The sequence below is a fragment of the Eptatretus burgeri genome, chromosome 13, assembly GCF_056783735.1.
Source record: "Eptatretus burgeri isolate ZD-2024b chromosome 13, Ebu_testis_v1, whole genome shotgun sequence".
In the NCBI taxonomy this organism is placed as follows: Eukaryota; Metazoa; Chordata; class Myxini; order Myxiniformes; family Myxinidae; genus Eptatretus; species Eptatretus burgeri.
In genome coordinates, this window is record NC_140973.1 from 30,635,287 (window position 1) to 30,648,693 (window position 13,407).

The window sequence follows — 13,407 nt, forward strand, 5'->3', positions numbered from 1 at the left end:
TTTTAGTTATGATCAATCAAAAAGGAATACTTTGTTCACTAACCAATAGTTCACTTGTGAGCATCAAACTTCTGTTACCTACCTTATCTGAGATTTTACAGCAACTGTCCATCCACAAAAAATCCTGAATGATGTCATCGTCTGCACACAAGTAAGTTTGCACCTAATTGTTATACCAATTAGATCATTGATGAATCAGTAAACAGTGTAAATTATCATTTGGGAAATATATACGTTACACTGAGTGCAATTTGATAATCAATAATGCTTTTGCTCTTCGAAGTTAAGATGAATAGTTCTCTGCTCTGATCAGCTTGTAGCTAATGTTCCTCAACATCATGGAAACATCCAAACTTTGTGACACGAGCACATTACCCGTGGGGTGATTGCGACACCCCTTAGTCACACACACACACACACACACACACACACACACACACACACACACACACACACACACACACACACACACACACACACACACACACACACACACACACACACACTTACTGTGAGTAGACTTACTGATGCAATTCTGTCAACTTCTCAATAAAAAGCCTCAGCCTCTCCCTCCCAACTCTGTCCTATGTTTGCTCCCCCCCCCCAAAGCCCAAAGCCTCACCCTCCCTCTTACAAAGCTGTCCTTCCTCACACTCATACCCTCCTCATCCCACTCATACTCATAGCTTCCTCCCATTCATAAAAGCAAGCAGGGATTCCCATGGCAAAACAGCAGAATATGTCATGCTTTCTGCTCTCCTATTATGCTATCACCGATTTCACAGAAACCCGTCAAAGTTGCCTGTTCAACTCACAATTTAAAGAGAAAATAGTCGGAAATAATAACAAACCTGCATTATCTCTGCAATAAAAGTGCTCTTTGAGAGAAAAGGTTCTGATGGGTAAATTCCAAAGGGTTTTAAAGGGTTATAAAGGGTTCTAAGGGGTTATAAAGGGTGAATTATAAAGGTCTAAATGGTAATTCTAAAGGGTTATAAAGGGTAAATTTTAAAGGTTTCTATTGGTAAATTCAAAAGTGTTATTCAGGGTTCTAAAGAGTCAATTCTAAAGGTCTAAAACGGTAATACTCAAAGGATATAAAGGGTAAATTCTAAAGGGTTCTAAAGGGTAATTATAAAGGGTTCTTAAGGTTAAATTCTAAAGTTCTAACGAGTTATAAAGGGTTATGAAGGGTTCAAAAGGGCAAATTCTGTAGGGTTTGAAAGGGTAGTTTGAAAGGGTTCTAAAGGGTAATTATCAAGGGTTCTAAAGGGTAAATTCTAAACGCTTCTAAAAGGTCAATTCTAAAGTTCTAAAGGGTTATAAAGGGTGAATTCTAAAGGTCTAAACCAGGGGTTCTTAACCTTTTGATGATTCCAGACCCCCAATGGATTGCCCAACATGGTCCCATACCCCCTTCGCTTGACTGTCAAAATCATCATCATCACCAGTCCTATTAGTTGACAGTATGAATTCCAAAGATGTCAATAGGTTGAATTTATTTTAGATATGAATAGCTAGGAATAGAACATGAAAGGCAATCATTTACACACAATCAGTTTTATTACACAAAAGAAGAAAACAAACTTGAATGTGCAAGTTTTTCAATATCTTGACTGCATAACACACACTCTTACTAATCTAGTGAGATATTTTATGTTGTTTTTGTGCAAACAAAATATGGAATCGGGGTACAGTTACTGACAATGCTACTCGCATGTCATTTGATACATCAAGTCGATTTCTCCACTTTGATTTCAGATTTAATAATGCAGAAAATCCTGTTTCACAAAGGTACGTAGTTGTGAAGGGAACCAAAAAATTCATTTCCCTCATAGCCAAATTTGGGTAAGCTGCGATTTGCTCACACCAAACCTGCTTGACGTCCATCCCAGCCCTTTCAAAATCAGCTTTCTTTCTTGGGTCTTCTTGGAAGTCAATGAAATCATCCTTTGCTGAATCGTTGTCACTCAATCTCGATATATCAAATGAGAAAGGGTTTTGGATCCAAACAGATTCGATGCTAAGATCATCAATATCTGAGAAGTAACCTTCAAAATTTGTACATAAGACTTCCAAATGGTTCTTGACTTCTTGAAGTATTTCTACAGGCAATGATTTACCATCTCCAAAAAGAATATTGTCAAGGATTGGAAAGTTTGCCAGGTTTCTACTTTCAACACGGCGACTCCAAATAGGTAATTTCCTTGTAAATGCGACAACTTTTCCCCTGGCTTGAATAATGTCCACATCCCTACCTTGCATTGACATGTTCAATTCATTGAGGAGACTAAAAATATCAGCCAAATATCCCAGGCTAACAATAAAATGTTCATCTTCAAAATGATTTGCATGGGGGGATGTTGATGCTTGAGGAATTCGAAAATTTCATCCCGAATTTCCACTACATGTTTGAAAACACGGCCACGACTCAGCCAACGTACCTCTGTGTGGTACAGTAATACACTATGTTCCGCTCCAATCTCATCACAGAATATTTGGAATAGCCGATGATTCAATGCACGTCCACGAATGAAGTTGACTGTTTGCACAACTATTCCCATCACTTCTTTAAGTTTCTTTGGCAATGTTTTGGATGCCAAAGCTTGGCGATGTAGAACACAGTGTGTGGTGAGCACATGTGGAGCTTTCTCCTTGACCATAGCAACAAATCCAGATTTTTTGCCAATCATGGGAGGAGCTCCATCCGTACAAATATACCCAATCAAATCCCATCCTAACTCATGGCGATCCAAGAACGATTGGATCAGCTTGAATACATCAACTGCTTTGGTTGTTGTTTCGAGTCGTTCACAAAATAAAAACTCTTCCTTGATGTTCTTTTCATGTGCATAGCGTACAAATACAAGCAAGTGACTGGTTTGAAACGTAAGTTGTTTCATCGATCTGCATGCTGATTTTTTCAGGACTCTGTTTAATCTCGCTGACAACTTGGGTTGTTATGTCCTGACTCATGTCTTTAATTTTCTGGCGTACAGTGTCGTTGGACAAGGGCACCTGACTCAATTGCTTCACGGCATCCTCTCCCAGCACAATTTTAGCCATCTACAGTGCACAGGGCTTCACTAGTGTCTCTCCAATCGTGTGGAGCTTCTTTTCTCTGGCAATAATGTACGAAACAAGATGGGATATTTATTTACAATAGGGGGAAAGGAACACATAAAGGGCAGAGTTAAACTGACTATAAAGGAAGCAAATAATGTACAGCAAAAGCACTTAACCAGTTCTACTTAGATAAGACAGGCCCGCACACAGGCACACACCCAAAGAAAAGAGATGAACCTCAGAGATGGGATCAGACCAGCGTCGAGCAGACCAGAGAGCCAGACCACGCGCTCAAGCAGACGGAGAACCAAACTACTCTCTCAAGCAGATGGGGCGCAATTATTCGTTCTTCTTTCTTGCCTTTCCTCCTTCTCGGGCGCGGTCCGCTCTTCAAACACGTATTCTCAAATACTGTCAAAACTTGTATATATATATATATATATATATATATATATATATATATATATATATATATATATATATATATATATATATATATATATATATATATATGAGATAACTAAATGAGAGCCTTCACTAAACATGAAGAAGGTCCAAATGAACATACTTCGGATCCGCTCATGCGTGGCCTGCTCTCATTGGGCGGACCGCGTGTCGCGGTTCCCCCTTCTTGCAAAGGACTGCCCCGGCTCTGATCCGCTCGTTGCCCATTGGCCGCAAAATGACGCATTCTCTCATTTGCCGCCAGGCCAGAACGAAATGCTTCATGAGCGCGTGAACAGCTCGGACAATTCCTCGAACAGTGTCGTTGCTGGCGTTGTCATAAGTGTAAAAATCCTATCTATAAAATAACTACGCAGCGCATGTACACGTAATTCCCATTAGTATATCAAATATATTCGTAATCAAATATATACAAATATTCAGAGATCGAGTCCCATACCCCCAGCACTTAGTTCCCATACCCCCGGTTAAGAACCTAAACGGTAGTTCTAAAGGGTTATAAAGGGTAAATTCTCAAGGTTTCCAAATGGTAAATTAAAAAAATTTCTATCGGGTAAATTCTAAAGTGTAAAGAAGGGTTCTAAAGGGTTCAAAAGAGTCAATTCTAAAGGTCTAAACGGTACGCTAAAGTGTTATAAAGGGTAAATTCTAAAGGGTTATAAAGGGTTATAAAAAGGTCTAAAGAGTTATAATGTTGTGGGCCGGGGTTCGGTGGCAATAAACGACCACGAGGTGGAGCAGCAGAGTCGTCTCCCACCGAACACCCGGAATTTATAGGTCGTCACCCCGGACAACTCCGGAGTCGACGGGTCACTTAGGGACCATGATCGCCAATTCTCCGACGGCATGTGGTAGGGTTAATTGCCGAACTTCAACATACCTAAATACCTACGCCATCAAATTACCGGGGAAGTCACACCGTTGACGGACCTCGGGCGGAACGGGCCGTCTACCGAGCCCGATCCGGGTGTAAACCGAGTGGGGATTACTAAGATCCGTCGGTCCAAATGAATAATTTACCGACCTGAACGGCCTTACTAATTCTCAAACCCGCACCATGCTAGGCCAATGAAGGAAAGCACAGAAAACGAGCTGGTACATTTAACAGGGGCTTATTTTACAACGATAATCGGGGATGGGGAGACACAGACCAGAGTTAAACCGACTAAAAGCAATGCAGGTATGTACAAGGCACTTAAACAATTCTACTTACAGGACGGCGCCACACACACACACACACACAAAAGAAATGTACCTCGTGGGTCTATTTTCGGTAGAGCCGGGTACCTCCCCGCCTCGTGCGGTTTCACCGGACCCGCACTTGTGGAGCTTGGAGTCCGTGGACAGAAACGGGGATCCCAGCTCGAGCGCTCCAATGCCAAACACCACGGTGGGACTCGAACTCACGATCCAGACCAAGCCGCACTCGCCACCAAGACCGCAGACCGCAATCGCCATGATCCTGCAGACCGCACTCGCCACCAAGACCGCAGACCGCAATCACCACGATCCTGCAGAACGCAATTGCCACGATCCTGCAGAACACAATCGTCATGATCCTGCAGAACGCAATCGTCACGATCCTGCAGAACGCACCCTTGTCTGCCCAACACTGCTCCAGACAACCACTCTACTCTTCTTAGGTGGGAGGGGCCTCTTCTCCTCCCACTCGCCTCCTGATTGGATGAGGGGTTGTCGCATGACTCGTGGTCACCTCCCTATTGGCTGGGGCGTGCGTGTCATGCTCGCCCTTCGCTCATTGGCTGGAGGAAACGGCCCATGCCCTTCCTTGGGACGGAGCCTCGATCTGAGGCATTGGAGGCTCCGCCCACGCCTTCAGCCAACAACACATGGGCAATGGCGACCGGTCGAGTGCGGGACGTTGGCGTTGTTGCAGTGGATGTAGTAGTAGTTGTTGTTGTTGCTGTTGTTGTAAAAGATGCAATAAACCTGACTAAAAAATAATTCATAGCGCACACATGTAATTCCCATTTGACAAAGGGTGGATGGATTCTAACTATTAACACATAATTATCGAAATAACTTAACTCCGGGGACTCTGGCTGCTTATGTGCAGATGGCTTCCAAATCCGTAACAATAAAAGGGTTGAAAGGGTGAATTCTAAAGGTTTCTAAAGGGTAATTCATAAGGGTTCTAAAGGGTAGTTCTAAAGGGTTATAAAGAGTAATTATAAAGGGTTCTAAAGGGTTCTAAAGAGTTCAAAAGGGTAAACTCTAAAGGGTTCAAAAGGGTAGTTCTAAAGCGTTCTAAAGGGTAATTATAAAGGGTTCTAAAGGGTCAATTCTGAAGTTCTAAACAGTAATTATAAAGGGTTGTAAAGCGTAAGTTCTACAGTTCTAAACGGTAATTCTAAATGGTTCCAAAAGGTAAAATATAGAAATTGTGGGTGGAATCAGGCGAGCTGTCCAACCAATGGGTGGAACTCACATTCATGCATGCATGGCATCACATATATATATATATATATATATATATATATATATATATATATATATATATATATATATACATATACATATACATATATATATATATATATATATATATATATATATATATACATATATACACGAAGATGAGAGAAGAAGAAGAAGAACAAGAGAGAAGAAGAAGAAGAAGATGAGAGGAGAGGATAAGAAGAAGAAGAAGAAGAAGAAGAAGAAGAAGAAGAAGAAGAAGAAGAAGAGGAGAGGATAAGAAGAAGAAGAGGAGAGGATAAGAAGAAGAAGAAGAAGAAGAAGAAGAGGAGAGGAGAAGAAGAAGAACAAGAGAGAAGAAGAAGAAGAAGATGAGAGGAGAGGATAAGAAGAAGAAGAAGAAGAAGAAGAAGAAGAAGAAGAAGAAGAAGAAGAGGAGAGGATAAGAAGAAGAAGAGGAGAGGAAAGAAGAAGAAGAAGAAGAAGAAGAAGAAGAAGAAGAAGATGAGAGGAGAAGAAGAAGAAGATGAGAGAAGAAGGAGAAGAAGAAGAAGAAGAACAAGAAGAAGAAGAAGAAGAAGATGAGAGGAGAAGAAGAAGAAGATGAGAGAAGAAGAAGAAGAAGAAGAAGAAGAAGAAGAAGAAGAAGAAGAAGAAGATGAGAGGAGAAGAAGAAGAAGATGAGAGGAGAGGAAGAAGAAGGAGAAGAAGAAGATGAGAGGAGAAGAAGAAGAAGAAGAAGAAGAAGAAGAAGAAGAAGATGAGAGGAGAAGAAGAAGAAGATGAGAGGAGAGGAAGAAGAAGGAGAAGAAGAAGATGAGAGGAGAAGAAGAAGAAGAAGAAGAAGAAGAAGAAGAAGAAGAAGAAGATGAGAGGAGAAGAAGAAGAAGATGAGAGGAGAGGAAGAAGAAGGAGAAGAAGAAGATGAGAGGAGAAGAAGAAGAAGAAGAAGAAGAAGAAGAAGAAGAAGAAGAAGATGAGAGGAGAAGAAGAAGAAGAAGAAGATGAGAGGAGAAGAAGAAGAAGAAGAAGACGTGATAGATGCACACAGCAATGTATTATCGGTATTACTATGAGGTTGGAAGGCCCTTGAATTTATTTTAGTGTGAGCATGAGCAGTGGTTCAAAGAGACTATTGAAGATTCCAGTCAAGTCTATTCCAAAAAATATAACTGAATGATTTTCTGATTCTGCATCACATTTAATGTCTCCTTTGTGTCAAATTACAATCATTCTGAATTCTTCGGCCTAGTTTTGAAAACATATTATACACTTCATATCATGCAAGCCATCAGCCATCAAAAAATCATACCATCACATCCATGACTTTCCTTCCACTGTTTTGGGAGAGTGTGAATACAGTGGCAATGATTAAGCATTCAAATGATGTTGTGAAAAGTGTTTTTGAGCTATAATGCAGGACAAACGCAAGTATCGCCTTTGACCAGCCTTGACATGTCACTGTTAAACTCATCCATTGGAGCCTGTGGAGTATGTATCAAGAATAATAATTAGGACTATAATGTTGAAATATGGTGCATATAATTGTTCGATAACATGTGCAAGATCCTCTACCAGATTCACTCATTGTAGAATAGTCTTCTTCACAATAACCTTAATGCATTTCATGATCAGTCTCGATCTCATGACATGCCCCCATTACTGTTCAACAGCGAAATGAGAAACCATGTGCTGTCTCCATCAGTGAAACAAAGGGGGCCACAATAAGCTTTGCAAAACATTCATATTTTATTTATTGATGGAAATATATTTCTTAGGACAATACTGAAACTGAACATGTAAATACAGGGTGTTTCAAAAAGATTGATACAACTTTGACTTCCTGCCATTTCTTTGTTTTTTGACCTATACCATTTTCCTTTTCAGGGTTTGGTGGTGTTATTGTGGTATTTGATCCCTGGGATTTCTATCTCCATCGCTAAACTATACCATTGACAGTGAAGCATCAGACAAAAGTGGTAGCTCTGTGGTATGAGACTAAATAATATGTGGAAACCCACTGGAGGTTCTGCTGGGAATACGACCTCAGAACACGTGATGGACCCACAAATTGTGCCATTAAACGTATTGTGAAACATTTTGAACACAAGGGTACAGTGCACAACCAGAGCAAGGGCAACAGTGGCAGGCCAGCATCAGTAACTAAGAGCCAAGCCAACAGCGACGCTGTGCGGGATTCTGCAGTGGACAGTCCCAAGAAGTCCCACCACCGGTGTTCTCGGGAGCTCGGCATCAAACCAACATCAGTTTGGCGTATCTTCACTACAGGAACTGAAGCTTTCCCCATACATCATCTCTATTAGGCATAAACTGAGTCAAGATGACATGAAAAGGAGACTTGATATATGTAATTGGCTCAGTAACAGGATGGAGCAGTACCCAAACTGGATCAACATGATATGGTTCAGTGATTAAGCCTATTTCCAATTGAACGGTGCCATCAATAACCACAACATTTTCTGGGGGGCAGAACCAGGAGAGGTACCTGAGGAGATCATTGAGAGGTACCTGAAAGGGCCTAAGGTTACATGCTTCTGCACCTTCAATACCAGATGGGGAATGCTAGGGCCATACTGGTTTGAGAATGACAACAGTAGGATGGTGACGATCAACAGTGAGCGCTACTAGGCCGTGCTCCAGAAGTTTCATAATGATCTATTCAAAAATGTCACCTCAAATCAGCTCAGCATGACCTGGTTTATGCAAGATGGTGCACTCCCATGTACAGCTGGTGACACCATCACTTTACTGTGGCAGCTCTTCAAAACCGCCTTGTTGCCCTGGGTACCGCTCATGACTGGGCACCCCATAGCCCAGACTTGAACCCTCTGGACTAATGGTTCTGGGGTGCTGCAAGGGCTCTGTCTATGCCAACTGCCCTGCCACACTGGATAATCTGAAGCAGGAGGTGTCACACTACCTCCAGGCAGTGCCACATGAGACCTGCAGGAAAGTTGGACAGGACATTGGAGTCAGAATCAATGCCTATCTGAACCGCGGAAGGGCACACATCAAGAATGTCAATTACAAGGATTTTGCGTAAATACCATTTTCGGACCTTGGGCTCTTACTAACTCTAGCAGTGATTTACTGCAATAGCAATCAGTGTTAGAAAATACCATGTCATATGCTTTCAAGAAATGTTTGGTTGACGTTCCTGAGGTCTCTGTTTCTTTGTAAATAAACATTTAAAGTTATAGAATCCATCATCCCTTCACACATTAAATCTTTCCTCTTCTCCAATGGCTTGATTTCCGATCATCAATTTGGATACAGACCAGGTCACCTTACCCTGGATATGCTGCTTCTGCTCTTCCAACAATGGATGGAGATCCTCAATGCCAGACATGAAATCAGAGCCATCTCCCCAGACATATCGCATGCCTTCGATATGGTCTGGCACCCTGCCCTGCTCACCAAACTCTCGTCTTATGGTATCCAAGGACATCTCCACTCATGGCTTGCAGACTTCCTCTCCTGTCGCAGCCAACGTGTGGCCCTAAAGGAAGTTCTCTCATCCCCTCTTCCTGTCCAAGCTGGAGTTCCTTAAGGCAGTGTTCTGGGCCCTGTTCTTTTTCTGGTTTTCATCAATTATCTCTCCTACTCTCTGGAAAATCCTCTTTATCTCTTTGCTGATGACTACACTCTCTGCCATAACATCTGCCATCCCTCAGATCGGCAAGCAGCCTCTTCACTCTTTGCAGATCTGGATAAAATCACAAGCTGATCCAACACGTGGAACATGTCTTTCAGTCGTGACAAATCTCACACTCTCACTATGTCTCTCTGAAAGGACTGTCTGGACCCCCCCTCGCCCCCCCATCTACTTTCTCAACAATCATCTTGAAGAAATCCTTTCATTCAAGCTTATGGGTCTCACGATTTGCGATGATCTTTCCTGGGAAGGCCCTAACCAGCAGAGGGAATTGTGCCAGCAGCACAACCGTGCCCTTAGCCAGGGATGCTAAGCCACAACCTTGTGCTGCATACGAACGAAGAATAAGTTAAATCAGGGTAAAGTTGAAAATCCAATCGAGAAGAGATTTTCTTTGGATCTGCAAAATATTAGTTTAATATATAAATATGCAATAGAAATATGTCTGTTTGTTGTATGTTGAGATTTTCTTTGGATCTGCAAAATATTAGTTTAATATATAAACATGCAATAGAAATATGTCTGTTTGTTGTATATTGGTACTTGTCCTGTCAAAATATGGCACTTTTGGTATTAAAAAGAGTTATAAGAAAATATGTGCATTTGCCAAAGTTTTAGCACCAGTAGATCAAGGCTAACTCAATAACACACCCAAACAAGAAGTATGTAACTCGAGTCCCACCTCACATTTTAGCCTGATGTAATAAGGCTGTATTCCTTTTTAGCCTGATGAAATAAGGCTAATAATACCAACTTCCACATTCTCATTCTCTTCAATATCATTCATCCCTCCAGGTCTTCAAGACAGCTGTTCACCACCATCTCAGATCACCCCACACCCACAACCATGATCTTTTCTACCCCCATTAACCCTCCCCAACCAACCTCTTTCCAAGGTTCCAGTTTTTCCTTCCTGAGAGTTTGTGGCTATATTAATTTTGTTCGCCCCCCTGTGTCTTCTTCCAGATCTCATTCTTCCTCACATCCCTCATGTGTCCAGGTCTCCTTCTATTTTGTCCCTCAACCCTGATGGTGTTTCCCCACTCTCTTTCTGCTGTTACTTTTGTTCTGTTTTGTCCTGATCTGTTCTATGTTCTAGCTCCTTCACAAGCCTCGACATTGCATACAAAAATAATAATAAAAGGATGGAAAATAATTGGTGAACAGGGGAAGTTCATATCTCATCAACTTATGTCAACATCAAGAATTGCAATAAAAATCTGACCAAACATAGGGATATTTCTTATAGGTTTGTGAGTTATACAAATTGTCAAGCAGTACAGCAATTATTTTGAAATCACAAACAGTTTTTCAGCTCCAGCTGCTGAAAATTATGCCCAAAATAAGATGCAATTTATTTCAAGAATTTGGGGGAAGATCCCTTCACTTCTAGAGCTACGATGTCCAAAATATGAGAGGTTGGATGCGGAAATTTGGGGTTTCCAGGAAATGTACCCCCCCCCCCAAAACACAAAAACTAAGTGTTTGGAGATGGTCAAATGGGGAACACCATTCGCCAGTCCATTTCCCAAAGATTACATCTTAATCATTAGAATTGTGCAGGTTTGAAAATTTCATTTGATTATACAAACATTATGAGGTTAGTTATTGTATTCATCGGTGGTTATAAATCATAATTACAAAGACATTACTGGACAATGAACAAACAAACTCGGGATGTGGAATTTGAACCTGGTATCAGAGAATCTTGTGCTCAGACAGAAACAACAAAAAGATCAACCCAGGTTTAAGTTTTTCTTTAACAATTAAATTTGATGTCCATTGTTTAATGTCCTTGTAATTCATATTCCTGAGCTGTTGCTATGCATTTGCTGGTGCATACATAGAGCTAATGCAAATACAAATGGACGTACCAAAGAGCTGAAAAAACGCAGCCATTTCTTGATGCTGAATTACCAAGTGGAACCAAAGAGGTTGATCCACCTGATTTGAAAGTAATCTGCTCATATATTTCTTCCTTTTTGATCGTTTCAGTAATATATGAGGCTCAACAGATACTTTCTTGTTGTTCATGATCACAAAAGAAGGAACTTCATGCCTTGAAACAGATACCGAAAAAAAATCAAGAAAAATATATACATGGAACACATTCTGTACTCTCATCATTGTAAATTAAACACCACCTAAGGAGAGCAAGGTCTGGAGCAAATGAAAGTTGGAGGAGGCCACTGACCCAGAGGACAGAGAATGCATTGAGTAGCGGCTGCGAGGAATCAAGATGAAATAGCACTCCACTTGGAGGCCGCCTCTGCTCTCCACGAAGAGCTTAGCTCCCAATTCAACTGGATCCACAAAAAAAATCAATAGGGTTTGCTTGAGGACACCACATTCGGACAGCATTTCCATACCATATTTCAGGAGTAGGGTGTTACAATTGCGGGCACCCTGACCACACTTGGGTTGATTGTCTCAACCCTGGTGCTCGCACTCACAGGAGGTGGTGGTAGGGTGGGTAGGGTGGGGGAGGGGGGACCACGACACGTAGGATACTGGTATCCACCACACGTACGCCTCCACCAACACCCGTTGGTCCGACTGACAAGAAGGCTCTGAAGAAGTGAGCAAAAAAACAGCACCTGCAATCCTTGGGTCGGGTCCTTGCAAAGCTTGCGGGGAAGGCTGCAGCCATCCTACCAGAAATAGTCAGGAGTACCAGGAATAGTATTGTCCTGGCTCCTCAGCTTCTTGGCCAAGATGGCTGACTGGCTTGCAGAAAATCTGTGAGCACTTGTTATTGCCATCGGTGGGCTGGTGTACAGTACATTACCGCACAAGACTGGGCTAAGATTGCCGTAAACCATCGGGCTAAGAGGACCACGGCAGTTCCACCAACAATGAGGAGAGAGGAGATTGGGAGCATACTCTGTGCAGAGCGTTGGTGCTGCTGAAGCAGTCTCCTTGGCCATTGGGCACAATCCTGGATGGGTCGCCACTCCGACACAGTAAACCAGCATGCTGGCACTCATTTTTCCAACCGCGGAAGGATGACAGGCCGAGTTAACCCCACCTGGTATTAATTCAACTAACAATGAGCGCTGTCTTTTCATCTTCATGAGATGCAGCTGTGGCTTTTTGGGCTGGGGTGACAGTCAGCGCAAATTCTGGAAGTGTAGTCGGGACGACAGGTACAGCTGTGGCTGGCTCGGCAGGCACCACAATGCCTTTTTGCCTGTTACTACAGCTGGTGAGATCAGGACTGTGTTTACATCAGTGTTCACACCTCGTTTTTGGTTTCCGGAGGCAATAACAATCTCGTTGTTGTAGCCCTCAATCTACTGGTCCAGCTAGCTGAGCTGTATGTTGGAAGGAGCCATGTAGAGCCCATAACCAAAGACATAGTCTGCCTTGGAACGTGCATACTGCAGGATATTTTGGTAGCGTAGAGGACGACAAATTGATATGTCAGTTCTCGGGTTATGAAGGAGTCCAAATAAGTTGCAACTATCACATTCACTATATGGAGCTTGCCTGATTACCCCCTTGTGCCTGTCCTGCGAGCTGTAGACATTGCTATTAAACCTTTCTCCCAAGTAAAAAAAACAAAAAAAAACCTATGCAACGAAGCAGCCAACAGCACCGGTGAGCATCTACCCAGAACTGCCACACATGCAAGCGCTGTCAGAACCAACATAACTGTAGTCATATAGACTCCAGCAGATTAACCAGCTCAAGCGGCGACTTGATGAGTAATGAGACACGAGGTCTGCTCTATACAAAAAGTTCCGCCTCGATGTTAATGT

General features: G+C 42.2%; 1 protein-coding gene across 6 annotated transcripts in view; it reads right to left on the reverse strand.

Moving 5' to 3' along the window:
- The window catches only part of SPDYC (speedy/RINGO cell cycle regulator family member C), a 36,072-nt gene that overhangs the window by 13,445 nt on the left and 9,220 nt on the right, over nt 1-13,407 (reverse strand). For 4 of the 6 annotated variants that reach the window (XR_015050670.1, XM_085851898.1, XM_085851900.1 and 1 more), the window contains exons 2-3: nt 11,521-11,705; nt 83-141 (exon numbers count right to left, since the gene is read on the reverse strand). Coding sequence is in view for 5 of the 6 variants with exons in the window: in XM_085851898.1 (XP_085708024.1) it covers nt 83-141; nt 11,521-11,705 (244 nt within the window). In the remaining variant the exon portion in view is untranslated. Of the gene's footprint in view, nt 1-82; nt 142-7,282; nt 7,455-11,520; nt 11,706-11,840; nt 11,950-13,407 lie in introns of those variants that run through there. The other 2 variants (XM_085851899.1, XM_085851901.1) reach the window with 2 other exon arrangements.